This window comes from Pongo pygmaeus, chromosome 1, assembly GCF_028885625.2.
Source record: "Pongo pygmaeus isolate AG05252 chromosome 1, NHGRI_mPonPyg2-v2.0_pri, whole genome shotgun sequence".
NCBI classification, from domain to species: Eukaryota; Metazoa; Chordata; class Mammalia; order Primates; family Hominidae; genus Pongo; species Pongo pygmaeus.
The window spans coordinates 1,627,550-1,655,280 of record NC_072373.2 but is presented as its reverse complement, the minus strand read 5'-3'; the positions used below and the strand labels follow the sequence as shown (position 1 = coordinate 1,655,280).

Sequence of the window (27,731 nt, the reverse complement as noted above, 5' to 3'; positions counted from 1 at the left end):
ACTACAGGTGTCTGCCACTGTGCCTGGCTAATTTTTGTATTTTTAGTAGAGACAGGTTTCGCCATGTTGGCCAGGCTGGTCTCGAACTCCTAACCTCAGCTGATCTGCCCGCCTCGGCCTCCCAAAATGCTGGGATTACAGGCATGAACCACTGCGCCCAGCCTGAGTTCAAATCTTCTCTACCACCTACAGCTTGTGAGCACTGGACTCTGGGCAAATGACTTCAGCTCTCGGGTGACCCAGCTCCAATACAGAGACATCACGCCACCCATCTCAGAAGGTGCCATGAAGATACAATGCACAGAATCATGTCATCATGTAAATCACTGAACCCTGGTGCAACGTTTAGGACATAAAGAAAACAAGTGTGAGTGCAAAAATAAATAAATAAGGATAAATGAATACTAACTAGGCAATTCATAGAACACAATAAACAAGAAAAGATATTCCACCTCAGTGGCGGATGCAGTAGCAGTATCTGATTGGCACAAACTGAACATCTGGGAGTGTCCTGCGTGGGCATGGATATAGAGAAGCAGACCTTATCACCAGCTATCCGGCATCAGCTGGCAGGAAAAGCCTTTTAGGAAGGCAAGCTGGCAGGAGCTACCAAAATAAAAACAGTGCCCACTCTTTGAAATCTATCATCTCTCCCTTTTCTCAGTAGCAACCCTTGGCTTCTGGCTGTTTCAGAGCAGTCTGTGTCAGAGTCCAGCAAGGGAAGAATGGAGTTGAAAACTCCTGTGTATAAATGAACATCCATCCACCTTCTAAAAGTATATTCCTGGGGCTGAGAGACATGCTATGGGCAGAAAGAAGCTAGAGAAGATTCAAAGTGCACCACAAACATCGAGCCTGCGCCTGAACTCCAAGTGGACCCCAAATGAATGCATCACCCTTGGCATGCAGAGGTGGGCTTCTTAGAAAACCAGGGGTGGGCATCCATGCTTGTGGAACAGGATCTCATCCTTTCAGATCTCCCACACTAGAAAAGCCCCTTTGTCCATGCATGAAAGGGGGCCAAGTACAAGATGCATGGAGCTGGGTCAAAATGGCACAAATCTTGCCTTCAAAAGCATCACAGGTAGAAGAGATAATATGTATGAGTTTGTCTCCATAGCTGCAGAAAACTACAATGACACGTGGGTTCAGGTAAGAATCAGAGGCTTGGGCTTGGTATTTAGAAGAGAAAGATGGCAGCATGGTAGCCTCTGCTTCTGGAGGTGGTGACTTTTACCAAGACGACTCAGAGTCTACACTGTGGCTATTTCTCTGAAAGCAGGAATGGAACATACACTTTCCAAGAGTCCTGTGCAGCTTCACTATGCCAGAAACCTGTTCTTTAATCCCAATTCCAACATTCTGTGCCAGGATGCTGGCCATCCATGCTGAGAGAAGAAAAACACTCACCGCATCACCAACAGCACTACAGCAGCACCCTGCTTTGACACACCCTCCCTGGCCTCCGGGAAAGGCAAGGAGGGTGAGCCTGGGATTGGGAGTGAGCTGGAGAATGACCCTAGCACAACGGAATTAGGGCAAGCAGCTAAGAACACCACAGCAGAGGTCAGCAGGGATCCTGAGGGGTTCAGTTCCTAACTGTCCCATGCTGTCACCACTGCACATTTACATCACACACCCACATGCCCCCAACACACAGGTGCACCCGTGAATGCACACACTCACACATGCAGCACACCACATATACCACCTATGTGTATGCACGCACACATGCATTCAACACAACCATCCCCCATGCCACACATGCACACATACATTCGTGCGACACACCACAGACACACATGTGCACACACAGACACACAAGCACAAACCCCACACCTCCCTGACCCTTCTTTACCTGGGTAGGTGTTTTGAGGCACCACCGTCTGTGTGCAGGCCTGGAACTCTGGCACCTGCAGCTCCTCACGTTTCCTTCTTTCTTCTACCTGGGATGGCTGGAGACTTGGAGAGTCTTTCCAGAGGAGGAAATGGAAAAATTGATTTGTCTTGCACCTACAGCACTACCTGGGAGGGTGCTATCCGAATAGATGCCAGGCTACGATGTGGGGGCGGCCTTGGGCTCCCTCCTGGGGACTGGCAGGGGGTGGCCACTCAGTAAGTGTCTGATGAGTCAATGAACCTGAAGGCAAAATGGGCCAACTCCACAAACATGAGCTCTGAAGCCAGACAGAATCGACGCAGATCCGGGTTCTACTCCACCTACTCTATGGCCAGAGACAAGCACCTCCCCCAGCCCTGCATTTATTCCCACTTTCTGTGGTGGGTTTTCTACAGTCATCACCACAGGCTCCTGCACACTCCACACATCCTGCACAAACAGCTTGTGCAGAGCCTACAGGGTAGAGACGGGACAGGAGCTACTGCGCCATGCCAAGTCTCTGAACGCTTGTTCCAGGTGGGGATGGTGCGTCAAAACCTTGTCTGCTTCATGCCAGCTCTAGGTCCCAAAGGGGAAGGAGGTGTGGAGCTGCTGATGATTCTGTACAAAGCTATTTCCTCCTGAAGGAGCAGATGCTTCGAAGCACCATGGCATGGAGATCATGGGTGCAAGTGCTGGTGACACAGCCTGAAGGAGGGCTGGAAACTGCTGCTGCTGAGCCTCAGCACCTCCCCACACCCCAGTGTCCTCACAGCACCCCTGTACCAGGCAGATGGGAAGACTAGACAGGTGAGACACCTTAAAGGGCTGTGCTCGGTGCCCAGTTAGGAGGAGACACTCCCTCTGCAACTAGGCTTCTTATGAGTATCTGACCTCACTCCTGGAGGGGCCGCTGCATTGTCAGCACAAACCAGATGTTACTTACAGGCAGAGGAGAAAGACATTCCTATTATTTCCCAGTCCTTGGCCAAGGGAGTACAATCCCAATGCCTGGCAAAATTAAGATCCCCCATTCTTTCTATGAAAAGTCAGGGACAAGGCAAGACACGCAAGACCCACATAGAGTCTGGGGACATGAAGAAGGCAATTACGGGCCGCAGAGAGAAGCCAGCGAGTGGGCTCACCTCTGGCTGCCAGCAACCCTTCCCCCTACTCTGCCCACTCAGTTCTGGAATCATTACTCACCCAAGTAGGAGACCTGGGGCACTTCTTTGCCCTGGAGATCCTGCAACTCTGGAACGCGTGGCTCATTCTCCTCTCCCTGGGACAGATCTGGCTGGGCAGCTAGGTCGTCTGTTCAAAGAAAAAGGCAGGGTACATGTTTATTAGTATTCTGATCCTGCAGCAACCAGGGCTGGTCCAGAAGAGAGAAGGTGGAGGGATGCCCAGTGGGCATGGCACCATCAGGGCGAGAAGTGAAAAGGCCACAGCTGGCAGTGCAGGGGCAGTGGGGGCAGCACACGCAGGGAGAGCTATGGGCTTGGGGGTCTCTCTGAGGCTTTCGGGTGTAAAGCAGACATAAAGGGACAAAAGGGTAAGAACGATGGAAGAGAAATGGACATACAGCACATGTTCTATTTGGTTCTGATAAGCCTGATGTGGTGAGACAGCAGGTGATGGTCAATCAGACACACTGCCTGTAGGGCCGCTGTGTGCAAATGACCTCCTGTCCAGGTTGGGGGTGAACAAAGAGATCTGATGCAGGCCCCGCTTCCCTGATCTTATGGGACGAAGTTGACTCTTACTTCAAGAGAGAACTCCCCTGCCCAGTTCCCTGGCCTTGAGGTACGGGAGAAAGTTAAGTCTTACTTGGAGGCATTGAGACCCCGTAATCCTCCCCAATGATGAACTCTCCGTAGAAGCCAGTCTGGGCAGGATCTAGAAGGGACCAATCCTCTTCAGAGAAGCATAAAATCATGTCCTTGAATGGAGAAACCCGATTCTGAAAGCACAGAACAGGGATGCCTCAGTCCAGGACAAGCTAGGTGTCTGTCTTAGTCCATTGAGGCTGTGACAACACAACGCTGTAGGACGGGCAGTTTCTACGCAACAGAAATCTGTTCCTCACAGTTCTGGAGGCTGGACGTCCAAGATCAAGGTGCCAACAGGCTGGGTGTCTGGTAAGGGCCCACTTCTTGGTTAAAAGACAGGCATCTTCTATGTCCTCACATGATGGAGAGGGCAAGGGAGTTCTCTGGGGCCTCTTTTAGGAGGGACTAATCCCACTCATGAGGGCTTTGCCCTTGTTACCAGATCATCTCCCCAAAAGGCTCCACTTCCTAATACCATCATCTTGGGGACTACAATTTCAACACAAATTTTGGGGAGATATAAACACGGAAACCATAGCATTCTGCCCCTGGTTCCCCCAAATTCATATCCTTTTCACATGCCAAACAAATTCATTCCATCCCAATAACCCCCAAAGTCTTAATTCATTCCAGCATCAACTCAAAAGTCCGGAGTCCAACATCTCATTTAAATATCATCTAAATCAATTACGGTTGAAACTCAAGGCACAATTCTACCTGAGACAAAATTCTCTCCAGCTGTGAACCTGTGAAATGAAACAAGTTATGTGCCTTCCAAATATAGTGGTGAGGCCGGCGCAGTGGCTCACACCTGTAATCCCAGCACCTTGGGAGGCCGAGGCAGGCAGATCACCTGAGGTCGGGAGTTTGAGACCAGCCTGGCCAACGTGGTGAAACCTCATCTCTACCAAAAATAAAAAAAGTAGCTGGGCGTGGTGGCGGGCGCCTGTAATCCCAGCTACTTGGGAGGCTGAGGCAGGAGAATCATTCGAACCCGGCAGGTGGAGTCTGCAGTGAGCTGAGATCATGCCACTGCACTCCACCCTGGGCAACAGGGTGAGACTCCGTCTTAAAAAAAACAAAACAAAACACACACACACACACACACACAGACACACACACACACATATATACAGTGGTGAGGCGGGCACAGGATAAACATTCCAATTCCAAAAATGGGAAATAGAAAAAAAGAAAAGGAGTAACAGGTCCCAAGCAAGTCCTAAACCTACGAGTCACAGCACATTATGGTTTACAGCTTGAGAATAATCTGGAGAATAATCCTTTTTGTCTTGATGCTGTGCTCCCCAGGCCCACTGTGTTGGGAGGTGACCCTGCCTTCCAAACCCACAGGTGGCAGCTTCACTGGGCAGGAGTTGAGCCCCCAAGGCCCTGGGTGGCCCTGCCCCTGGCTTTTGGTGGTCTCGCCTCATGGCAGCCCCTGGTGAGGGCCTGCCCTCGAGGTGGTTCTCTGTGGTGGCCCCACCTCTGTCTCTTTCAGAGGCCCAAGGCTCTCTTGGGCTGGAACTTCGCTGATGGCCCCACCTTCTAGGGCTTCAGGGGTGACTGAAGCGGGGCTCTCTGCTGTGGTCCCCTGCTTGCTGTGGGTCTTGCGCTCTGGGCCTGTGATGGGCAGAAGAGCCCTGATGATTTCTGAATTGCCTTTGGGGTCATTTTTCCATTTTCTTGGACTAGCTCCTAGCCTCAGTTTCAATGGCAAAACCTTTATCTTCTCTCCTAAACAGGCTGGCCCACTCTTATCAACATAGGCTGACAAATATTCCCGATCTTTAAGTTCTGCTCCCCTTTTAAGTAACAATCCCATCTTTAAATCACTTCTCTCTTTTCACATTTCACAAGCTGCACCTTCAAAACCTTGCTTAGATATTTCTGCAGCCAAATATCCAATTGCAGTGGCTCATAAGTTCTACCTTCCACAAAACACTAATACATAAGCACAGTTCAGCCAAGGGATTGGCCAGTATAAGGATGGCCTTTCCTCCATTGCCAACCACACGTTTCTCATTTCCATCTGGGATCTCATCAGAATAGCTTTACTGTTCACATTTTTACCAACATTCTGGTTGAGGATTTCAAATCTCCTCTTTTCTTTTGGAGCCTCACTAGAAATCACCCGTAATAGTCTGTTCACGGGCTGGGCATGGTGGCTCACACTTGTAATCCCAGCACTCTGGGAGGCTGAGGCTGGCAGATCACCTGACGTCAGGAGTTCCAGACCAGCCTAGCTAGCCAAAATGGCAAAACCCTGTCTCTACTAAAAATACAAAAATTAGCCAGGTGTGGTGGTGCACGTCTGTAATCTCCGCTACTCAGGAGGCTGAGGTTGCAGTGAGCAGAGATCGCGCCACTGCACTCCTGCCTGGGTGACAGAGCAGGACTCCATCTCAAAAAAAAAAAAAGAAAAAATTGTCTGTTCATGGCAACACAGGCTTTTTCTAGCCTGCACTTCAGAACTCTTCTAGCCTCTACCCATTACCCAGTTCCCAAGCTTCTTCCACGTTGTATTTGTTAGAGTAGCACCCAAAATGTTCGGTGCCAGTTTTCTGTCTTAATCCATTTGGGCTGCTCTAACAAAATACCGCGGATTGGGGACTCATAAACAACATAAATGTATGTCTTACAGTTCTGGAGGCTAGGAAGTCCCCAGCTGATACCAGCATAGTTGGGTTCTAGTGAGGGACCAGTTCCTTGCTCCATAGATGGTCATCATTTCATTGTGTTCTCACATGGTGGAAGGGGCAAGGCTGCTCTCTGAGGCCTCTTTTATAAGGGCACTAATCCATTTATGACGGATTTGCCCTTATAACCTGATCATCTCCCCAGTGCCCCACCTCTTAATGCCAGCAGCTTGGGGGCTAGCATTTCAACATGTCAAAGCTGTGGGGAGGGGAACACAAAAACATTCAGACCATAGCACTAGGGGAGGGGGGAGTGTGGAAGCTGGGGCTGAGGGAAGAGCCCAAAGCAACATATGCAGATAGAAGAGACAGAAAGGAGACCGACTATCCCAGGTCCAGGCTCCAGGGGACACACTGCTTTGTCATTTCTGCTCTTGGATCCACCTCATCCCTATCTTGTTTGGCAAAATCCACATGGCAGCTACCTGGCTGGGTGGCCAAGGATGTGGAGAAACAGGTCTTCCTCCTCAGTGCTGGGGAGGCTGCATATCCCCCACTACTATGGTGGGCTGCTGGGCAATGTCCAGAAGTCACCAGCGTGCTTGCCCCTCAATGCAGAGATCCCTCAAGTTGATGTTGCGCATGCGCAACGCGAAGTCTACAAAAGCTGCTTCACTGCAGCACTGACCTAATAAATACTGAAGACCTTGACACACATCAACAAGACAGTGGATTAAGTAAGCGACAGACACCTCGCAAGGGATGATCCTACATGCACAGAAAGAATGAAGGCCTCTCTGTACTGAGAGGGAATTCTCTTCAAAGCATGTTGTTGCAGGAAAACACCTGTGCATGATGGAATCCAGATAGCCACCAAGTGCAGGACATCTAGGAGTTCTGAAGGTTAGCTGCTTCTCAAGAGGGACCTGGGACTCTGGGGTTAGGTGTAACAGGGAGATTTTTTTCATAAACTTTGAATCATGGACCATGGGAATGTGTCAAAAAACTGATTTTAATTTCTATTTTTATCTTTATATTGTTTTAGACAGGGTCTCACTCTGTCACCCAGGCTGGAGTGCAGTGGCACAATCACAGCTCACTGCAGCCTCAACCTCCGGGGCTCAAGCAATCCTCCTGCTCAGCCTCCCAAGTAGCTGGGACTACAGGAGTGAGCCACCACGCCTGGCTAATTTTTTATTTTTGTAAAGATGAGGTCTTGCTATGTTACCCAAGCTGGTCTCAAACTCTTGGGCTCAAGCAGTTCTCCCACCTCAGCCTCCTATAGGGCTGGGATTACCAATATGAGCCATGATGCCTGGCCTAATTTTCATTTTTAAAATGATGGTATATCCATATAATACTAGGAAACGAGGAAAATAAAGCAGTCCTTTATATAATTGGAAAGGACCACAAAATAAAATTTCTGTGGAAAAAAGAAAAGTAACTCATATGACTTTTATATTACTAGTATCTATGTGACAAGCAAAAAAGGAACAGAATAATTTTTAAAACATGCTTTGCATCTGCCTACCTCTCTGGAAAACTATCAGTTACTGTCAGATGGTTTCCCCGGGTGTTGGGGCCAGGCACCCAGGACACGGCTGGAAAGGAGTGATTTTCTTTCTTTCTCTTTTTTTTGAGATCGGTTTTTGCTCTGTCGCCCAGGCTGAAGTTCAGTGGTGCAATCTTGGCTCATGGCAACCACCGCTTCCCAGGTTCAAATGATTTTTGGCCTTAGCCCCCTAAGTAGCTGGGACTACAGGCATTCACTACCATGACCAGCTACTTTTTTTTGTATTTTTAGTAGAGATGGAGTTTCACCATGTTGCCAGGCCGGTCTCAAGCTCCTGAGCTCAAGTGATTCAACTACCTTGGCCTCCCAAAGTGGTGGGATTATGGGTGTGAGCCACCAAGCCCAGCCTTGACTAGTCTTTTTTTTTTTTTTTTTTTTTTTAAAAAAAGCAAAAATATAGAGGGCAGAGGGCATTTAAAGGAATCATTTTGGTGAAAAGTAAAAGAATGTTAATAAAAAAAAACACCTATGGAATAATTATGCATCAATTGTACATATGTATCCCAGTGATCAGAGCTGACGTGACCCATGCAGGACACCCCACCTTCAATGCCTCCAGATGTGCTGCATGGGGAGTGCACAGCCCAGTGTGGTTCTCCTGCAAAACGCGTGGCCTGAGTGCCACTGTGAGTCTAACCCCACCTGAAGGAAGGAAGCTGTATCACCTATCACGATATTCTACTCTTCAAAACTATCCACAGCATGACAAACATTGAGAACCCAAGGAGGAAGTGTTAGAGATGGGACAACTAAATGAGAAGCAACGATGCTGGATCATTATTGTTTTAATGTTAAACTTCCTCAACGTGATAACTGTATTGTGGTTAAGAGATTGTCCTTGTGTTTAGGAAATATGCTCCTTTGGCATGAATAAGGGGGCACAAACGTCTGCATCTAACTGAAGATTTGGGGAAAAATAGAATGAAGGGGTGGGGGTAGGTAAGGAAGAGAGAGAGAGAATGGGGGAAGTAAAGGAAAGGGTATTTGGAAGTCTCTGTACTGTTCTTGCAATCTTCCCTAACTTTAAAATTAATCCCAAAGAAAAAGTTTAAAATAAAAATAAAGAGAATACCTCAAAAATTCTAAATTTGAATCAGGGTTTTGGTACAAGGACTCTTGCCTGTACATATGAATCACAGGCATCTTAGTAAAAATTCTGACTCAGTAGGTCAGGGGTGGAGCCTCAGAGGCTGTATCTGAATGAGCCCCTAAGTGGATCTGCTGCTAGGAAGAGGTCAGTGTGGAAAAGCCTGTCTTCCCAGGCTGTTCCACAGAATCCAAAACAGGCCTCGGGAAGCCACTGGATTTCCTTACAAGGAGTTGTGGGAGACAACTCGATGTTGGTTTCTTAAATGGGGAAAAAAATGGTAATTGCCACGGTTGACAAAAAATACAAAAGAATCCATCACTCTGACAAGACTTCCTGGGAGGAAGTGTGTGTGTGTGTGTGTGTGAGACTTCCTGGGAGGGGTGTGTGTGTGTGTGTGTGCGCGTGCAGTGGGGGTCCTGAGGGAAAAATTGAGAGCATATATTAACAACAGATTTAGCTGCTTTTTCCTTTGAGCCTTGGTTAGGTGTTTGAGGATCTACTTGCTATAGTTTGAATATGTCCCTCAAATTTCAGGTGCTAGAAACTTGATCCCCCATGTGGCAGCATTGAAAGGGTGGCCTTTAAGAGGTAATGAACAGGTTGTCATGGGAGTGGAACTGGTGGCTTTGTAAGCGGAGGAAGAGAGACCTGAGCAAGCATGTCAGGACACTCAGCCCCTCGCCACATGATGCCCTGCACCCACGTCGGGACACCACAGAGCCCCCACCAGCACGAAGGCTCTCACCAGATGGAGCCCCTCAACCTGAATCTTCTCAGCCTCCATAAATATGAGAAGTCAATTTATTTTTTTATAAATTACAGTTTCAGGTATTCTGTTATAAGCAACAGAAAACTGACTAGACAGTCATGGCATCACAGAAGCAAACCCAAGTCCAAGGGCCAGGTGGGTGGACAGACAGTACTCCAGTCACCTACAGAATCTGACACGGCCACTTAGCAGGATCCCCAGGGAGCTTTTAGAACCATATGGACCAATGCTTACATGTTGGGGAGGAGCATAAAAACAGGACATTGATCTACAGCAGGATCCTTTTATTTGTGATCGATTTATTCGTGTGCCTCACAAATAAATCGGCAGAGAAAAGTCCAGAAGGAAGTTCACTAGACCATGCAGAATCGTCTCACGTGACTGGGAATAAGTGGTATCTTTTCACTTCCTACATTTTGTTAATTTTTCACGAGAAGGGATGGGGAAAATAGATAAACATGTCTATTTAAGATTAAATCTTCAGAGGAGATTTTTCTAATGCCTCCCACTAAGTACAATGAAAACCCTGGACATTGCACATAAAATGAGCACAGGAGACTCTGAAAGGTGGAGAGAGGGTGGCAGAATGGCCAGGGACCTTGGAACAACATGTGCTAAGTTCACTGGTTTTTCTTTCTATCACATATTCCCCTGACTTGAAGCCAAAGGAGCCAGCTACCAAGAAATACCCATGGGCATAGACCAAAAAAAAGCTCCAACAAAAGCCACAGGACCTGGACAGGGGCAGCCCAGCCAAACAGATAATAACTGCTCAACTCCACTTGATACCACATAAGAAAACTGTGGCCCCTTCTTACCAACACCAGCAGAGAATGAGTGGGGAGCCTAGACTTCCACCCTCACCAGGTGCAATGAGGTGCCCTAACACCCCTGCTGGGGTGGTCTCAGAGAAGGCCAAATGCGGAGCTGGGACCTCCATCCCTGCTAGCTAAGAACAAGCCCCCCCCGCCACCAGTGGAGACCATGTAGGGAGCTGGAACTCCACTCCCACTCAGGCATGTGAGGAGCATCCCCACTTTGATGCCCGTGGAGATCCAGGAGGAAACCTGATGTTCTTTCACTAGGTAATAACAAGTGGTGGCCCACCTGCCCTTCTCTTGATGGAGCAATGTCAAAAACAACACAGCACAACCAAAAAAAACCAGCTACACTGAAGTTAAGGTCCAGAGTCGCATCATATAAAAATATGCAGGTAAAAATCACTCACTATACCAAGATCTGAAACTGAATGAAAAAAGATAACCATCAATAGATGCCAACCCTCAGGTGACAGATATGTTAGAACTATCTGACAAAGAAGCCGTCATAAAATGCTTCAATGAACAATTATAAGCATACTCCAAACAAAAGAAAAAATAGAAAGTGTCTGTAAAGACAAAGAAAGTCTCAGCAAAGAAACAGAAGATACAGAAAATAACTAACTGGAAATGTGAACAGTACAAACCACAATGTGAAATACGAAGCTCAGTGAATAGGCTCAGCTGAGGAGGGGACAGAAGACTCAGTCAACTTGAAGACGGAAAAATAAAGTTATTCAATCTGAACAACAAAGAGAATACAGGCTGAAAAAAAATGAACAGAGTCTCAGGTACCTTTATAAATTACACAGTTTCTAACAAGAGATCTAAAACCTGTATCCTTAGCACTCTGGAGAGGAGAAAGAGAGAGGGACTAAAAAAGTACTAGAAAAATCTAGCTCAAGAATTCCCAAGCTTGGAAAGAGACAATAAACCTAGAAATTCAAGAAGCTGAGCAAACTCTAAACAGGTTAATCTAAAGAAATCCACAACAAGACACAGCATAATTTAACTTCTGAAAACTGAAGGCAAAAGAAGAAAAAAATCTTAAAGGCAGCCAGAGTAAAACAATACCTTCCTTATAGGGAAAAAATTTTTGAATGACAGCAGATTTCTCATCAAAAGCCATGGAGGCCAGAAGGAAATAACATAATATTTTTCAAGTGCTGAAAGAAAACTGTCAACTGTGAATCTTTCATCTGGTGAAAACATCCTTCAGGAATGATGGGGAAATGAAGACCTACTAAGATGAGGAAAAAATATGTAAGTCTATCACCAGCAGATCTATCTTAAAAGAATGGCTAAAGAAATACTCTAAACAAAAAGAAGGAACCTTGGAACATAAGAAGAAAGAAAACAGTAAGCCAAAATATGGGTAATAAATAGGTTTTCTTTTTCCTTTTGAGTTTTCTGAATAATGTTTGACAGTTGAAGCACAAATTACAACACTCTATGATGCGGTTCTAAATGTATGTAGAGGAAATATTTAACACAACTGCATTACAATAGGGGAAGAAGGATGAGGGTATGTAAAAGGAGGTATATTATATTTCTTTCTTTTTCTTTTTTTTTCTGATGGGGTCTCACTCTGTCACCCAGGCTGGAGTGCAGTGATGCAATCACAGCTCACTATGCAGCCTCAACCCCCTGGGCTCAAGCAATCCTTCTGCCTCAGCTTCCCAAGTAGCTGGCACTATAGGAGCACACCACCATTCCCAGCTAATTTCTTTAGAATTCTTATTTGTAGAGACAAGGTCTTGCTATGTTGCCCAGGCTGGTCTCAAACTCCTGGGCTCAAGCACTCCTCCCACCTGGCCTCTCAAAGTGCTGGGATTGTAGGCGTGAGCCACGGTGCCCGAACAGAGGAAATAAGCTTCTACACTTCACTCAAACTGATAAAATGATACTCACTAGATAAGTTATGTATATATGATGTAATACTTAGAATAACCACTAAAAAAGCTATACAAAAATATACATACACTCAACACCACACTAGGTAAATCGAAATGGAATTCTACATGTTCAAGTAACGCACAGAAAAATAGGAAAAAGGAAACAGATAAACAAAAACAGAGCCAGAAAAATAGAAAGACAGACTTAAGCCCTAACATGTCAGTAATGACATTAAATACAAATGGTCTACATACATCAATCAAAACACAGTAACTGGCAGAGTAGATTAGAAAACATTATCCAAATATATACTATCTAGGCCGGGTGCAGTGGCTCACACCAGTAATCCCAGCACTTTTGGAGGATGAAGCAGGTGGATCACGTGAGGTCAGAAGTTCAAGACCAGACTGGCCAACATGGTGAAACCCTGTCTCTACTAAAAATACAAAAATGAGCCGGGCCTGGTGGTGCACACCTGTAGTCTCAGCTACTGGGGAGGCTGAGGCAAGAGAATTGCTTGAACCCAGGAGATGGGGGTTGCAGTGAGCTGAGATCGCACCACTGCACTCCAGCCTGGGTGACAGAGTGAGACTCTGCCTCAAACAAAATAAAACAACAAATATATACTATCTAAAAGTAACTCACTTCAAATATAATAATATAAGCAGGTTGACTGTAAAAGGATGGAATAAATATATTACGCAATTATTAATCAAAAGAAAGAAAAAAGCTATATTAACATCAGATAAGAGTGCTTTCTTACAAAACTTACCAACTTTTGTACTTACCAACGATTGCATACCTGGGCATTTATCCCAGAGAAATGAAGAATGATGTGTACATAAAAACCTGCACACAAATATTTATAGCAGCTTTATATAATAATGACCCCCAAACAACCCGGATGTTCCTCAACCAGTGAATGGTTAAACGAACTGCTGGACTTCCATGTGATGGAATACTACTCAGCAATGAAAAGCAATGGACTAGTAACACACGCAACAACCTGAATGAAGCTCCACAGAATTACGCTGAATGAAAACAGCCAATCCCCAAAGGTTACATACTATATGAATCCATTTATATAACATTCTTGAAATGAAATGACATTACAGAGCTGAAAAACAGATCAGTGGTTGCCAGAGGTTGAAGAGAGGATGAGGGTAGGAAAGAAATGAATGTGGACATTAGGTAACAGGAGGTATCCTTCTGATGAAGCACCTGTTCTGTATCTTGCATGTATCAATGTCAATACCCTGGGTGTGACATTGTACTATATTTATAGAATATAGATTTTTACTCTATATTTTACCATTGAGTGTTTAAAAAGTTCACAGGATCTCTGTGTTATTTCTTACAATGGCATGTGAATCTACAATTACGTAAAAATAAGAAGGTTAATTTAAAAAGAAAAACAAAACTTCACGTGTACCATGTTCGTAGCAGCATTATTCACAAAAGCCAAAATGTGGAAGCAATGCAAATGTCCATCGACAGATGAATGGATAAACAATGTGTGGCTTTGGCCTCACCATTGGCCGAGCCCTCCTGGCCCCCGCCTTCCACGCCCTTCCGATTCCACCTCCACCTCCACCTCCCCCTGCCACAGAGGGGAGACCTGAGCCCCCCTCCCTTCCCTCCCCCCTCGGGGGTTGGGGGGACATCGGAAAGGAGGGACCCGCCACCCCCAGCAGCTGAGGAGGGGATTCTGGAACTGAATGGCGCTTTGGGATTCTGAGCAGCAGGGGCAGCGTGCCCAGTGGGCCTGGGGTCCCGGGAGGGATTCCGGAATTGAGGGGCACGCAGGATTCTGAGCACCGGGGCAGAGGCGGCCAGACAGCCTCAGGGAGGAGTATCCTGGCGTCCCCATCCTCCAAAGGGCCTGGGCCCGCCCCGAGGGGGCAGCGAGAGGAGCTTCCCCATCCCTGGTCAGTCCACCCTGCCCCGTCCACTTTCCCATCTCCTCGGTATAAATCATGTTTATAAGTTATGGCAGAACCGGGACATTTTACAGCAAAAAAACAAAAAACAAAAAATATACATGGGAAAACAAAAAAAAACAAACAAAAACAATGTGATATATACACACATGGGAGTATTATTCAACCTTAAAAAGGAAGGGAATTCATGGCCGGGCGCGGTGGCTCACGCCTGTAATCCCAGCACTTTGGGAGGCCGAGGCGGGTGGATCACGAGGTCAAGAGTTCGAGTTCAAGAGCCTGACTAACATGGTGAAACCCCATCTCTACTAAGAATACAAAAATTAGCCAAGCGTGGTTGCGGGTGCCTGTAATCCCAGCTACTCGGGAGGCTGAGGCAAGAGAATTGCTTGAACCCGGGATGCAGAGGTTGCAATGAGCCGAGATCGAGCCACTGCACTCCAGCCTGGGCAACAGAGCAAGACTCCATCTCAGGGGAAAAAAAAACACGGAAGGGAATTCTGACACATGCTACAACATAGACGAACCTTGAGGACATTATGCTGAATGAAATAAACCAGTCACAAAAAGGCAAATAGTGCATAATTCCAATTATATGAGGTATTTATAGTCAAATTAATAGGTACTAAAAGTAGAATGGAGGTTGCCAGGGGCTAAGGGAAAGGGTAAATGGGGAGTTATTATTTAATATATAAACAATTTCAGTTTGGGAAGACGAAAAAGTTCTATAGATTGGGTGTACAACAATGTAAATATACTTAACACCACTGAACTGCATACTTAAAGATGGAAAATTTTATGCTATGTGTATATTACCACAATTAAAAACAGAAATTAAAAAACACTTATAAACAAGATCTTCATGATGGTGACTTTTATTACACTGGGAAGAAACTATCAGAGTAATAAAACAGTACTGACTTATCAAAATCTCTGTACTGTACTTGCTATGGCATTTACTAGGGACTGCAGGAATTGAAAGATGAAGACCAAACCTCATTAGGTACTGAATTAACAGCATCCCCTTATGTGTTACACTGGTTAAAGGTCCAAATTTTAATAAGAAATACTGGTTTTACCTCCTTTGTGTTTGGGAATGGTCACAGTACACAGCAGATGCTGACATGTATGTGTTGAGCATCAGGGTAAACGGGCGTGTGCCACATTTTTGGTGGGGCAAAAGCAAGTTATGGAGATGCCCCCTAACTGGGTAACTTGGCTAACTCCTTCCCATCCCTAGCCCTCCCTTCTCCAAGTTTAAAGTCATGTTGGCTGGGCAGTGGCTTACGCCTATAATCCCAGCACTTTGGGAGGCTGAGACAGGAGAATCACTTGAGGTCAGGAGTTCGAGACCAGCCTGGGCAACATGGTGAGACCCTGTCTCTACAAGGAAATACAAAACTTAGCTGGGTGTAGTGGCATGCACCTGTAGTCCCAGCTGCTCAGGAGACCGAGGTGGGAGGATGGCTTGAGCTTAGGAGTTTGAGGCTGCAGTGAGCTACGACTGTGCCACTGCATTGAAGCCTGGGTGACAAGGCAAGACCCTGTCTCTAAAAATAAAAATAAAATAAAGTCATGTCAAATGAACTGTGCAGAAAGCAAACTGCTCAGCTTCCGACATTCTGCTGAGACATGATAATAGAGTGTCAACTGTTTTTCACAGTTTTCTGTTGGGTAAGGAGCAACTAAACAAAAGCAGGAGCCACACATCCTGTTCCCATGGGAAGGGATGATGCTGTCATAACTAAATCTCGTGCCAGCCAGTGGAAAGTGTTAGGAGGCAAAGTGAAGGAGATATGGCCAGAAAACATGGCCAAAGACAGCAACTGGGCTAGAGAGAGGCGAGTGAGATCACCTGCTGGACCAGCCCCCAGCCCTGACTGACTCCTCAGAGCGCCCGAGTAAGCAAGTCTTATACAAAAACATGAACGAGAACATTCGAGGAAATTCTGGAATGACTCACCACGTAGATCTGTGACAGGACTGAAATTATCTGTGCTTTCTTCCCTCCACTTCCTAACATTTCTAAAATATAACCATTGCTGCGATGATTATTAAATTGAAAAATTCTCTGTAAAATAAAAGAGCAGAGAGATCTCCTTTTTCACAAGAGGGGAACTTAGGCATGCTGGGAGGCCCATCAATGGGGACTCACGGGCCTTTGTTTCCTGCCATCGTCTGCACAAAGCTTCCTGAAGGTGGCCTGATGACAGTCAACCCAGTGGGCGGCGGGGACCATAGGGCAGGAGGAGAAATGGCGCGTCTCTTAAGCTCACGCTCTGCCTATTTTAGCTTTTCTGGGCTGGGACTGAACATCCTGTGTGGCAGTCAGAAAGCTGGCTGGGGTCCTAGGAAAGCTGCCCTGTAGCCTACAGAGGCAAACACAGGATTTTCAAGGACTCCTGTAGAAACCACTCACCGGGGGTAGCTGAAGGGTGGTCACCTGCTGTGTGTCCCGCACATTCTCTTCCTGAAGAAGGAAAGCATCTTGCAGAACTGAAAGAGATCAGAAAACGGTGTCCTAAAGTGGGCCAGGGCCAGGCCTGGTGCTGATACCTTCTGAGCTTCCCGCGGCTCTTCATTTCCATTTTGGTAGCAAAGAAAATTACAAGAGAGGCACCAACAGGGAACTGTTTCATGATGCTTTTCATAAAACCCCAGTCTCTGTTCTTAACTGTAAAATGAGGATTACAAAATGATGCACATGAAAAGCACTCTGTAAACCACAAAGATTGCTGCAACTTTGTTTCCAGATATAACAAGGGGGGCTGTAACAGAGAGTGCCTGGGTTCATGATGGCACGGTCAATTAAATGAACTCTTTCACCTCAGGTAGGTTCCCGGACCTCAGCATTGTTATCCAAACTATGGGAAACTAAAGGTTAAAACTCTATGGAGTTCAGCCGTGTGTGGTGGTACATGCCTGTAATCTCAGCTATTCTTATTCTGGGGACTGAGGTGGGAGAATCACTTGAGCCCAGGAGTTCCAGACCAGCATGGACAACACAGAGTATTTGTTTCTTGAAAAGAAAAAGAAAAAAAAAAAAAAAAGAAGAAGAAAAAGAAAAAGCCGTAGAGTTGAGGAATCTATAAGGACTCTTAGGGTCTGCATGTGGTGGCCCATGCCTGTAATCCTAGCTCCTTGGGAAGCCAAAGTGGGAGGATTGCTTAAGCTCAGGAGTTCAAGACCAGTCTCAGCAACATAGCGAGACCTCATCTCTACTAAAAATAAAAAAACTGGGAAGCTGAAATAGAAGGATTGCTTGGGCCTGAGAGATGGAGGCTGCAGTGAGCCACAGCTGCACCACTGCACTCCAGCCTGGGTGACAGAACATGGCTCTGTCGCAAATGGGAAAAAAAAAAAAGGTAAGGGCTGTTGGCAATCAGAATTACTGTGGAACTCCATAAAAAAAGAAGGAAAATCCTGTCATTTGTGATGACATGGATGAACCTGAAAGACATGCTACGAGCAATAAGCCAGACACAAAAAGAGAAACACTCCATGTTCTCACTTAAACGTGGACTCCAAAAAAGCTGAACTCATAGAAGCAGAGATCAGAACGCTGGTTACCAGAGGCTAGGGAATGAGGGGACAGGGGAGACATTGGTCAAAGTGTACAAAATTTCAGTGACATGAGAGGAGTAAGCTCAGGAGTCCTATTGCACAACATGGTGACTATAGGCAGTAACAACGTACTGTGTACTTGAAAATTGCTAAGAGGGTAGATCTGAAGTATTTTCACCACACACAGAAAAAGGATAGGTATATGAGGTAATGCATTATATTAATTAGCTTGACTTTTTTTTTTTTTTTTAAGAGACTGGTCTCACTATGTTGCCTAGGCTGGAACAGAACTCCTGAGCTCAAGGGATCCTCCCACCTCAGCCTCCTGAGTAGCTGGGACTACAGGTGTGCCACCATGCCCAGCTAAGTAGCTTGGTTTAATCATTTCACAATGTGTACAGATATCAAAACATCACACTATACACCGTAAATACATACAATTTTTTGTCAATTTGAAAACAGAAATTAAACAAAAAACTGTTACCACTGTAGGTACTCCTGAAAGAGGATCTGACACAGTGTCCTAAAGACCCTCATACAAAATGTAAAGTGTGGCTTTGGGACCATCTCACCAGCCTTATTTTGGGCTACCAGGGACTCTGCCACTCTTCTCTCCTGGAATTGGAAACTACCCCTTGTTCAGGCTTCTGCCATCAGCCACATCCCCTGCCAACAGTGCAGCCATGTAAAAATGAGCTCTGTGTTTCAAAAGGTACTCCTTTCTCAGGTTAAAACTTGGAGAGCTGTGCTATAGTCTACCGGTTAACCCCAGGTCACATGTTAAGTCATTATCAAATCAAACCCCAGAGGCCAGTGTCCCTGGCCTTTCAGACCTGGGATACAAAGCCTGCAGGAAACAGCAGCTGCAGGAGTGGCTATATGGAACAAAGGATGGGGCCAGGAGCCCACACAGATGGCAGTGCCATTCTAGGGGTCTCAGTGGAAGGCAGCCTCTTCACTGTGTCTGAAGGGAAGCTCAGGCTGGATGGGCGTAGATTTGAGGAGGTGGCATTTTTCCGTGTGTATGTTCTATTTTAAGTTTCTATCTTCATCTTTATTTAACTTACTTTTACCTCCCAGTTTTATTAAGGTATAATTGACCAAAATTGTATGTATTTTGTGTACAAAAACTGTATAATATAACTATACATTGTGAAATGATTAAATTAAGCTAATTAACAAATCTACACCTCATATATTTTTGTGATGAGAACATTTCTTATTTACTTTCTTAGCAATTTTCAAGTATAAGATGCCTTATTTTTAATCAACATCACCATGCTGTACCATAGATCTCCAGAATTTACTCATCTTAACTAATGGAAACTTTGTACTCTTTGACCGACATCTCCCAGGGGGGAGTTTTATCTTTTAGAGGTGGGTTCTCGCTATGTTGCCCAGGCTGGTCTCAAACTCCTGGCCTCAAGCGATCCTCCTGCTTCAGCCCCCTGAGTAGCTGGAACTATAGGCATGAGCCACCATGCCTGGCTAGGAGGTGGTATTTTAGTTCTGCTTCCTCACACCTGCCACCTTCTGGGATATGTAGTTATCCCAAATATTCACATATATATATATATATATATACACGAATATGTAGTCATATATATATATATATATATATATGACTATCTAGTCCCACCCTACCTTTGGCCGCGATAAATGAACACATGGACCCTCTCGAGAATCACTTCGGAGAGTTGCAGACCCTACACAAAATCTAGCTTTTGGGGAAGATCTTCAAGATGAGGAACTATACAGCTCTGACAGGTAGTGCATTCCAATGATTAATTGTCCTAATAGTTAAGGTTTTCCTGATTGCTAACTCTCATCATACCTACTTTGCCTATTGATTATTGCTCATGGAAATGGGAGAGCTGGCCCTGTTTTCCTAAAGCCCATCTGTGGTTGCTGGCTTATCTCAGAACTTTATCAAGAAGCAACTGCACAGCCTGCTGTAGTTCCTGAAACTTCTTCCCCTCCACCTGCACACCTTCCCAGACCCCACTACAAGGCCTCTCACAGCCCCCCACTTCCTGCATAACCCAGGCTACTTGCACGTGCATTATGTGGGCGACTGGCTGCTTCCCTTATGCCTGTTATTACAGGCTAAGTTACGCCCCTCTCAAATTCCCATGTTGAAGCCCTAACCCTTAGGTACCTCAGAATGCGACTGAGTATTTGGGGATAGGGTCTTTAAAGAGGTCATTAAGATAAAATCAGGTCATATGGGTGGGCCCTAATCCAATAGGACTGGTGTACTTATAAGAAGAGGAGATTAAGACACAGACACACACAAAGGAAAGACCATGTAAAGAGACCCAGAGAGAGAAGGTGTCTGTTACACCTGCTCTGCAAACTTCTCTTAGTGTAAACATCTTCCTCTTCCTTTCCCTGAAAGAAAACCGCCTGTCATCAAGAGTCCTGGTACAAAGCTTGTTGTCAGCTTTCAGGGCCGGATATTCATAGGTTTTCACGGGTCCCAAAGAGAGCCAGTGGCATAAGAGACTTCCCCTCCTAGCTCCTTCTGTTTTTTTTTTTTTTTTGTTTTGAGATGGAGTTTTACTGTTTTTACCCAGGCTGGAATGCAATGGCGTGATCTCAGCTCACTGCAATCTCCGCCTCCCAGGTTCAAGCGATTCTCCTGCCTCAGCCTCCTGAAACGCTGGAATTATAGACACCCACCACCACACACAACTAATTTTGTATTTTTAGTACAGATGGGGTTTCACCATCTTGGCCAGGCTGGTCTCAAACTTCTGACTTCAGGTGATCCGCCCGCCTCAGCCTCCCAGAGTGTTGGGATTACAGGTGTGAGCCACCATGCCCAGCCCCAGCTCCTTCTAAATGTCTATCTGCAAACTTCTCTTAGTGTTAACATTAGGCACGTCTACAGGCCAAGGAGAGAGGCTTCAGAAGAACCCAAGGCTGCTGATACTTTGACTTCAGACTTCCAGCCTCCTGAACTGTGAGAGAATACATTTCTGTTACATAAGCCATCCAGTCTGTGGTACTTTGTTATGGCAGCCAACAACACACTAATCTCGACTTATAAGCAAGAAAAGGCTGAAGAGTTTATGTGATTGGTACAGAAGTCACTATAGTTTTTCTACACACAGAAATTTAATAGGCATTTTGGTTTTATTACTGAAAAGCTTACCATAACGCCAAACACAACTTCTACAAGTCATAAGAGTCTCCCCTGGCCCCCTAGACACTCTCTTTCCATTGTACCTGTAGAGCACTGTTGCAAGTCCACCCAGAGTCATAAGAAAGTCCCCTTGGACCCCCAGACACTCTCTTTCCACTGTACCTATAAAGCACCATGGCAAGTCCACCCAGAGGAACCCACGTGCCAGACTTCCTTCAACCCAAGGGCGCTGGTTTCCCATGATATGTACTTAAAGTTTTGGGCACCTCAGGCCTTGTGCTCAATCATTTATAGGTAGTATCTCATTTAATTGTCCAAAAACCCCAAAAAAGGTAATTACTATCTCTGCTGGACAGAGGAAGAAACTGAGGCTTTCAGAGTTTAGAAGCATGCCCCAGGTCATACCCAGAAGATTCAAATCTAAGTTTACCTGACGAAAAAACTACTTTCCTGTAGCTACCATGTACTTCATATACATACTCAAACTATGCCTAGCTGATGTTCTGGCCCCACACACACTAGATACTACCCTGTGTCCTCCAAAATATTTCTATATCTCTTTGCAGCATCACAATGCTCCTGTAAACAGGAGGTAGCCAAGGAAACAGAGGTTCCAAGAGACAAGAAATGGCCATGCTCCAGTCATGCAGCAGGCCCTAGCTGTACACTGGCAGTCCCTAGCTGTCATCAAACTGACAAATCCCGCAGAGATGCATCCTCAAAGAGGTGAGAGGGCACCACCTCAATGACACCCACCTACAGAAGAGTTAGCTCTGAGAGGATCTAGAACCATGAAGAGGACAAACATCCTGATGAGGTTCTCATTTAATTGCTCTAGGAAGAGACTCAGACCCTGACAACAGCTCATAGCTCCTCGGGGACAGGAGAAAACTGCTGATGTAAAAGCCATCAGCTTAACAAAAACCGCACCCAGTGCACAGTACGGGGTGTGCGCTCCCCCAAATCACCCCGCTACACTCCCCTGGGCTGCATACCTGGGTCCCCGCTGAGCTGGCTTGGTGGTCTGCTTGGGAGCCCCAGGCACTGTGCCTGGGCTATGGGCTGGGCATCCTGGCTCTTTGCAAGGTCGCTGTGGGGCTCTACCGGCAGCTGCTCCTGCTCCTGGTCCAGAGGACTGTCCCCATCATCAATCACCACAGGGTCTTCACAGTGCTTGAGCTGCAATCCCAGAGACAGCTTTTCAGGGCTAGGTGAAGAGGTCCCATCTCTCCCTGGGCCTGGTGACCATCCACTCCACAGCTGACCATCAAAGGCTCAACTTAGGCCCTGGACTGGGCTATAAATGGGCACGACACTATCATGCCCAAATTAGAGCCTTCAGAGAGTAAAACTGGCTTTCTTAGGAAACTCTAGTCTGGGCCTAACCAAAGTACATGGCTCTGGATGGAATTCCTCATTCCCCAGCCAGCGCACGCATGGCCCCGCCAAAGTGTTTCTAAGTACCAGATCTCTACCCGTCCCAGCCCCACCCCTTCTACTCACCCACTGCCAGGGTCTCCCGGGCTCCCGTTCCAGTGCCTCCACCGCGGCCACAGCCTGCTCTCCGCTCTCAGGCTCCTGCGCCCGCACCCAGCTCTGGATCTCCCGGGGCAGGATGGCCAGGAACTGCTCCAGCACCAGCAGCTCCAGAATCTGCTCCTTGGTGTGCCTCTCAGGCCGCAGCCAGCCCCGGCACAGGTCCCAGAGGCGCTGCAGGGCCTCCCGGGGGCCCGCCGCCTCCTGGTAGCGGAAACGGCGGAAGAGGCGCCGAGAGGACTCAGGGCTGGGAAGCTCCCCCTGGGGGCTAGGGTTCTCTCCAGGTGGGCTCCTCATTTTCCTGGGCTCCTCACTTTCCTTCGGAGCCAAGACTCGGGGGCACAGGGCTGTGGGCATGATGGGATTTGATGGGGGTCAGCAGCAGAAGACGACCCTATTTCCAAACAGAAATCACTGGCTTCAGTGTTCTGGTCTCCTGTGGTCATTTCTGGGGGACAGTGACAAGGAAACTGTCAATGCCCTCAGAGACCAGCCCTTTGGAGAAGCCCTGGGAAAGGTAGGGAGTGTTGGTGTGGCTGGTCTTTACACACAGGATGAAACAGACAGAAAGATGTCCTCCCCTCACCAGTACCATTACGTGTGGATTCCCGTAAGTGGGTGACTGGATGAACAAGACAGGAAATCTGGGAGAAAGTGGTGGCATTTCAACGTGACACTGCTGTTTTGAGCCTCCCAGGAAACCAACAGCGCCACATGCAGATGTAATCAAGACGCTCTGGTACCTTGAGTGGCTGGGTCCTCCTGGAGAGACCCGAGATGGGCAGGCCAAGCAGGCCACTATCTTGAAGCTCTGGAGCCGAAGTCCCTGTTCTTGTTCTTAAGACCTTTACAAATGGTGCTGGAACGACAACGACAGACATGCATCGGATGAGCCTTCAAGCACATCCAGGAATGGAAAATCCACCCTTCTGGTGGCAGAGGGCTGATGGTGCTGCGTGCTAGATGGACAACCCAGCCAGAATCAGCTTTGCCCAGCAGAGTCTGCAATGGGAGGCAAGGGAAAACAGCCAGAGACAGGGAACATCACATGAGACAGCTACATGCAGTCTACCAGGGACAAATAACACTGCATTTGCAAGTATCAATGGTTTCCTATGAGCCTTCTGCCAACTCTGCCCTGACCTTCAACCTCGCCTCCACCCTATTTTCTATCCTTGCCCTCTTCAAACCACATCCAAGGCTATGGCACACCCACCAAAGCCCTTCCTCGGCCAGGACAGAAGAGTGGGTCCGTCACTGCACAGCTTAGCCCTCAAAGAACCCCTGGACACTGCAGCTGCCACACCCCCAAGGTGGGACTCAGGGGTCCTTACACCTCCCCGCTGGTGTGCAGACAACTAGCCGACACTTCTGCCACAACTAGGGTGGCAAAAGAGACCAGCAACCAGTATACCTGGCTGGTGTTCATGATTCCCACTTTAGAACACTGGGCCCGTGAAAGGGCACATGGGGACACTCACAGTCCCCTTCTCTGCCATCAAGTCTCTGTGATCCTTAGGACCGGCAGTGCCTGCCACTCCCCCATCTGCACGAGGTTGTCCAGCGTGGCCGCGTCTTAACCTCCAACAGCTCACAAGGTGGGAAGGGGGACTCGGGCCTCACTCCCATTTCACAGAAAGACAAGTGATGCCAGAAAAGCTACGAAAAAACGGAGTGGTTCCAGAAACACCCACTGCTCTCTTTGCTTTCCAAAGTAACAACATACACAGAAACGCATATGGGGGCCGTGGAGGCGTCGGGCTGGACGCATTACAGCGCTCCCCACCACCGGATTCCCTTCCAGGGCGGCTCCGGCATCTGGAGCCCGGGGTGGGCCCCACCCGCCCTGCTCGGCGGCCCCCCTGCGGCGCCCATCACACACCTGCAGCGCCCAGGACTACTCAGGTCCGCCCCCCCGGAGCACCGGCGCCCACCCGGGCTGCCACTCGGATCGTCTCCAACCAGACGGCCGCGTCCGTCTTTGTCACGGCGGCACCTGGCGCGTCGGAGGCTCGGAGGAGATGCCTGATGAATGAACTAACGTGAGTGAGGCGGAGGAGGGCCCCGCAGGGGCGGAGCGAGCTCCCAGCCTTTCGCGGAGGAGGGACGGAGCTGGATCGGCAGAAAGGGAAGGAGAAGGTCGCTGTGGGCCAGGGAAGGGGGAGCCCGCCCTCCGCGCCCTCGGTCTCCCTCACACGCGCATCTCCCGTCTCGCCGGCTCCGGGCTCCTCACCTCACAGCCTGGAGCTCCCTCCCGGCGTCCGGCCGAAAGCCCTCCTGTGGCGGCGGAAGTCCAGGGCAGCCGTCCTCATCCTCCCAGCCCGCCCGGCCGGGCGTACTCGCTGAGGCGGGGTCTCCGCAGGCGCCCGGCTCCTTTCCCGGCCCGTCCAGACCGCGTCTCCCGATCATCCGGAAAGCCACGGCTCGGCTCGGGGGCAAATGGAGGCGCCTGAAAAACAATGGTGTTGCTTTCTCCCCCGCCCGCACCTTCCTGAGCGCTGGGCTCTGGGCCGGGAGGCGGCGCCGCGGAGGCCGGGCGCGGGCCGAGGAAGGCGGGGCGGGGCCGGCCGCGGGAGCCGGGGTGCACTCACCGCCGCGGCGCGTCCCTGGTGGCGGGCGGCGCAGGCCTGGCCGCCGCGGGAGCCCGCCGGACGCCGAGGAAAGGAAAGGCCGGAGCCCTCCGGCTCCCTCCCCTGGGACACTTCCTGCTCCGCTCTAGGACCGGGGAGGTCTCCGCATCTCAGTGGTTCGCTCCCCCGCCCCGCGGCCGAGGTGTGCGCTGGGGGTGACATCCGACACCCCCGGCCCGCCCCGCTCCGCGCGCGCCTGGGCCTGGCCGCCGGGCCGGGGGCTTTGTGGGTCAGCCACGTCGCCGCGCCCGGGCCTCCCCACGGGCCCGCCGGTCCCGAAGGTCGGCCCAGGGCTCTTTTCTCCGCTGTTCTCCTTCTCTGGCGCCCCCAGGACACGCGCGCCAGTGGACGCCTGGAACGGCCGACCGGGAGTCGCGGCTGGGGATGGAAGCTGGAATTGGGGGTGCGGGATGGAGCGGAGAGGAGGCCCCGCGCGCCGTCGGCCGCCTCATTTCAGACTCCCCTGCGACCCCCCGGCCAGCCGAAGCCCGGGCCGCCCAGCCCCTCCTGCCGCTGCGGGACGCCGAAGGTAGCGCTCACATCCGCGCCTTCCGGGCCTGGCGCCCACGTGCGGAGTCCCCGGGTTAGGAAAGGCCACTCCGCATCCGGAGGCCACTCCCAGCCTCGAGACGACCCTGGGGTTGCGCAGAGGGGCTGCGGTGAGTCCTGGCCCTGAGTGGGGGTCACGGGGCTCGTTGCTCGCTGAAGTGAACACGGTTGCCGCTGTGCACAGTGGCCGAGGGAGAGGAGACGATGAGGGACTCTGACCCAAGGTTATGTGGCAGTGAGGGGCAAGCAGAAATGAGGGCCTCCGGACCCCACCCCGACACAGGGCTGCTGGCCGCTGCACTATGCTGAATATAGCCCAAATTCTTACATGGGTCGTCCCCGGGGAATGCTCATTTTTCAGGCTCCAGAGCTTGAGAGAAAGTGCGAACCCGGTCCCTGAGCAGGGCTGATTCCCATGGCCCCTTTTCCATCTGCTCTGCACCGAAATTGGATTCTCCTACGCAGAGGAGAAGGTGAAGAAGATTCTCCATCTTCCGGAGGGTAGCTACTGCCGGTAGCTCCGATTTCCTTCGGATCCCCTTTCAAGGGCAAGCAGAAGGAAATCAGTTTCTCCAAAGAAAGTGGCCCGGCTGAGTAAGTGGGAACAAGGTGGTTGGACTGAGCAGGATCCTTTAGCTCCGTTGCTCTTCTAATCCCGTGGCCCTGGGCACCGCCACTTCCTCCTCTGAACTGCTGGAATAATCACTTCTGACTAGCAGAGTTACTGGGAGCCGCTGTTTGCCAGTGTTCACATTCTGACTTTAGCAGGAGATGGAGCAAGCGAAGAAGTGAAGCCCTTGTTTGTGAACAGTGATTGTTTCCCGGATGACAGCCAGATGCCGGGCAGGGCCACACAGATCTTAGCTGGAGCCTACAGGTACAAGTGGGAGCCACCCCCTTTGACTTAACTGGACTGGCATTTACAGAACTCATGTATAGCCCACTCTTCAGGAACACCAGCCAGGAACCGTGACATGGAGGAGGGGAATTGGGAGGAACCCAGGGGTCATCAAAGGCTGGTAGGGCTTAGGTGCTTTGGCAAACGTCCTAGTCTGTGGGGTTCCGGAACCCTGGTGCCACAGCTCCCAACCCTGTGATTGGCCCAGGAACTGGCTGTTGAGTGGGCATCCGTGTTCATAGCTCTGCCCCTTGCAACCCTAAAGCAGATAAAATGCAAGAGGCAGAAATTGCTGGCAGACAGCATCCAGTTAATCCCCACTACCCAGTTCAGTTTCTTCCCCTGACCTGACACGTCCCTGCCCAGCTGTGCCTCTCACTGTTCACCTTTTGAGGCACAAAACAGGCTGTTTATGCTGCTGCTGCATTTAGCTCAAAACAGGGCTTAAGAGTCAACGTTCTGGAGTCAGGCACCTGGATTAAATCCTGCCCCATCAATTCCTAGCCAGGTGACCTCAGGCCTACATAACCTTTCTGTACCTCAGTTTCCTCATCCAGAAAACAGGGATGATGCTGTCTACCTCGTTTGATGGTTGTGCGGGATCGAAGATTCAGTCATTCAGCAAACCTAGACCGAGTACCTACTGTGCATTCATGAGTGCTAGGCAGCCAGCCTTCCAGGTGCTCAGGTACATCTGTGAACACAACTGGCTATTGGAGGAAGCAAAATCAGTAACATGACCTGCTCTTTTTGGTCTGTGCTACAAAAGAAAAGGAAAGTGGAGAGGCATCAGGAAGTCAGGAGGGCTGGGGAGGGGCTGGTAACAGTCGTGGTATTAAAGAGGAGGGCAGGCAGGCCTTACTGTGAAGATGGTATTTGAGATGAAGTAGTTGATCAGAGTCCCTCTTTGACACATGGAGACCACCTTGACAGCAAAGGCCCTAAGGGGGAGCGGTGCAAAGCAAGGTGG

At 48.8% G+C, this 27,731-nt stretch overlaps 1 protein-coding gene across 8 annotated transcripts in view; it reads right to left on the bottom strand.

The window, feature by feature from the left end:
* Nucleotides 1-25,353, bottom strand: part of ZNF496 (zinc finger protein 496) — a 33,821-nt gene extending 8,468 nt beyond the window's left edge. The window contains exons 1-10 of one of the 8 annotated variants that reach the window (XM_054481710.2): nt 24,918-25,133; nt 24,567-24,709; nt 24,166-24,343; nt 23,428-23,543; nt 22,652-23,078; nt 22,144-22,327; nt 16,856-16,932; nt 3,710-3,842; nt 3,086-3,193; nt 1,859-1,972 (exon numbers count right to left, since the gene is read on the bottom strand). In XM_054481710.2, the coding sequence (XP_054337685.1) occupies nt 1,859-1,972; nt 3,086-3,193; nt 3,710-3,842; nt 16,856-16,932; nt 22,144-22,327; nt 22,652-23,041 (1,006 nt within the window). In that variant the 5' untranslated portion in view covers nt 23,042-23,078; nt 23,428-23,543; nt 24,166-24,343; nt 24,567-24,709; nt 24,918-25,133. Of the gene's footprint in view, nt 1-1,858; nt 1,973-3,085; nt 3,194-3,709; nt 3,843-16,855; nt 16,933-22,143; nt 22,328-22,651; nt 23,079-23,427; nt 23,687-24,165; nt 24,344-24,566; nt 24,710-24,917; nt 25,134-25,275 lie in introns of those variants that run through there. The other 7 variants (XM_063664777.1, XM_054481690.2, XM_054481740.2 and 4 more) reach the window with 7 other exon arrangements.
* Nucleotides 25,354-27,731: the final 2,378 nt, after the last annotated feature.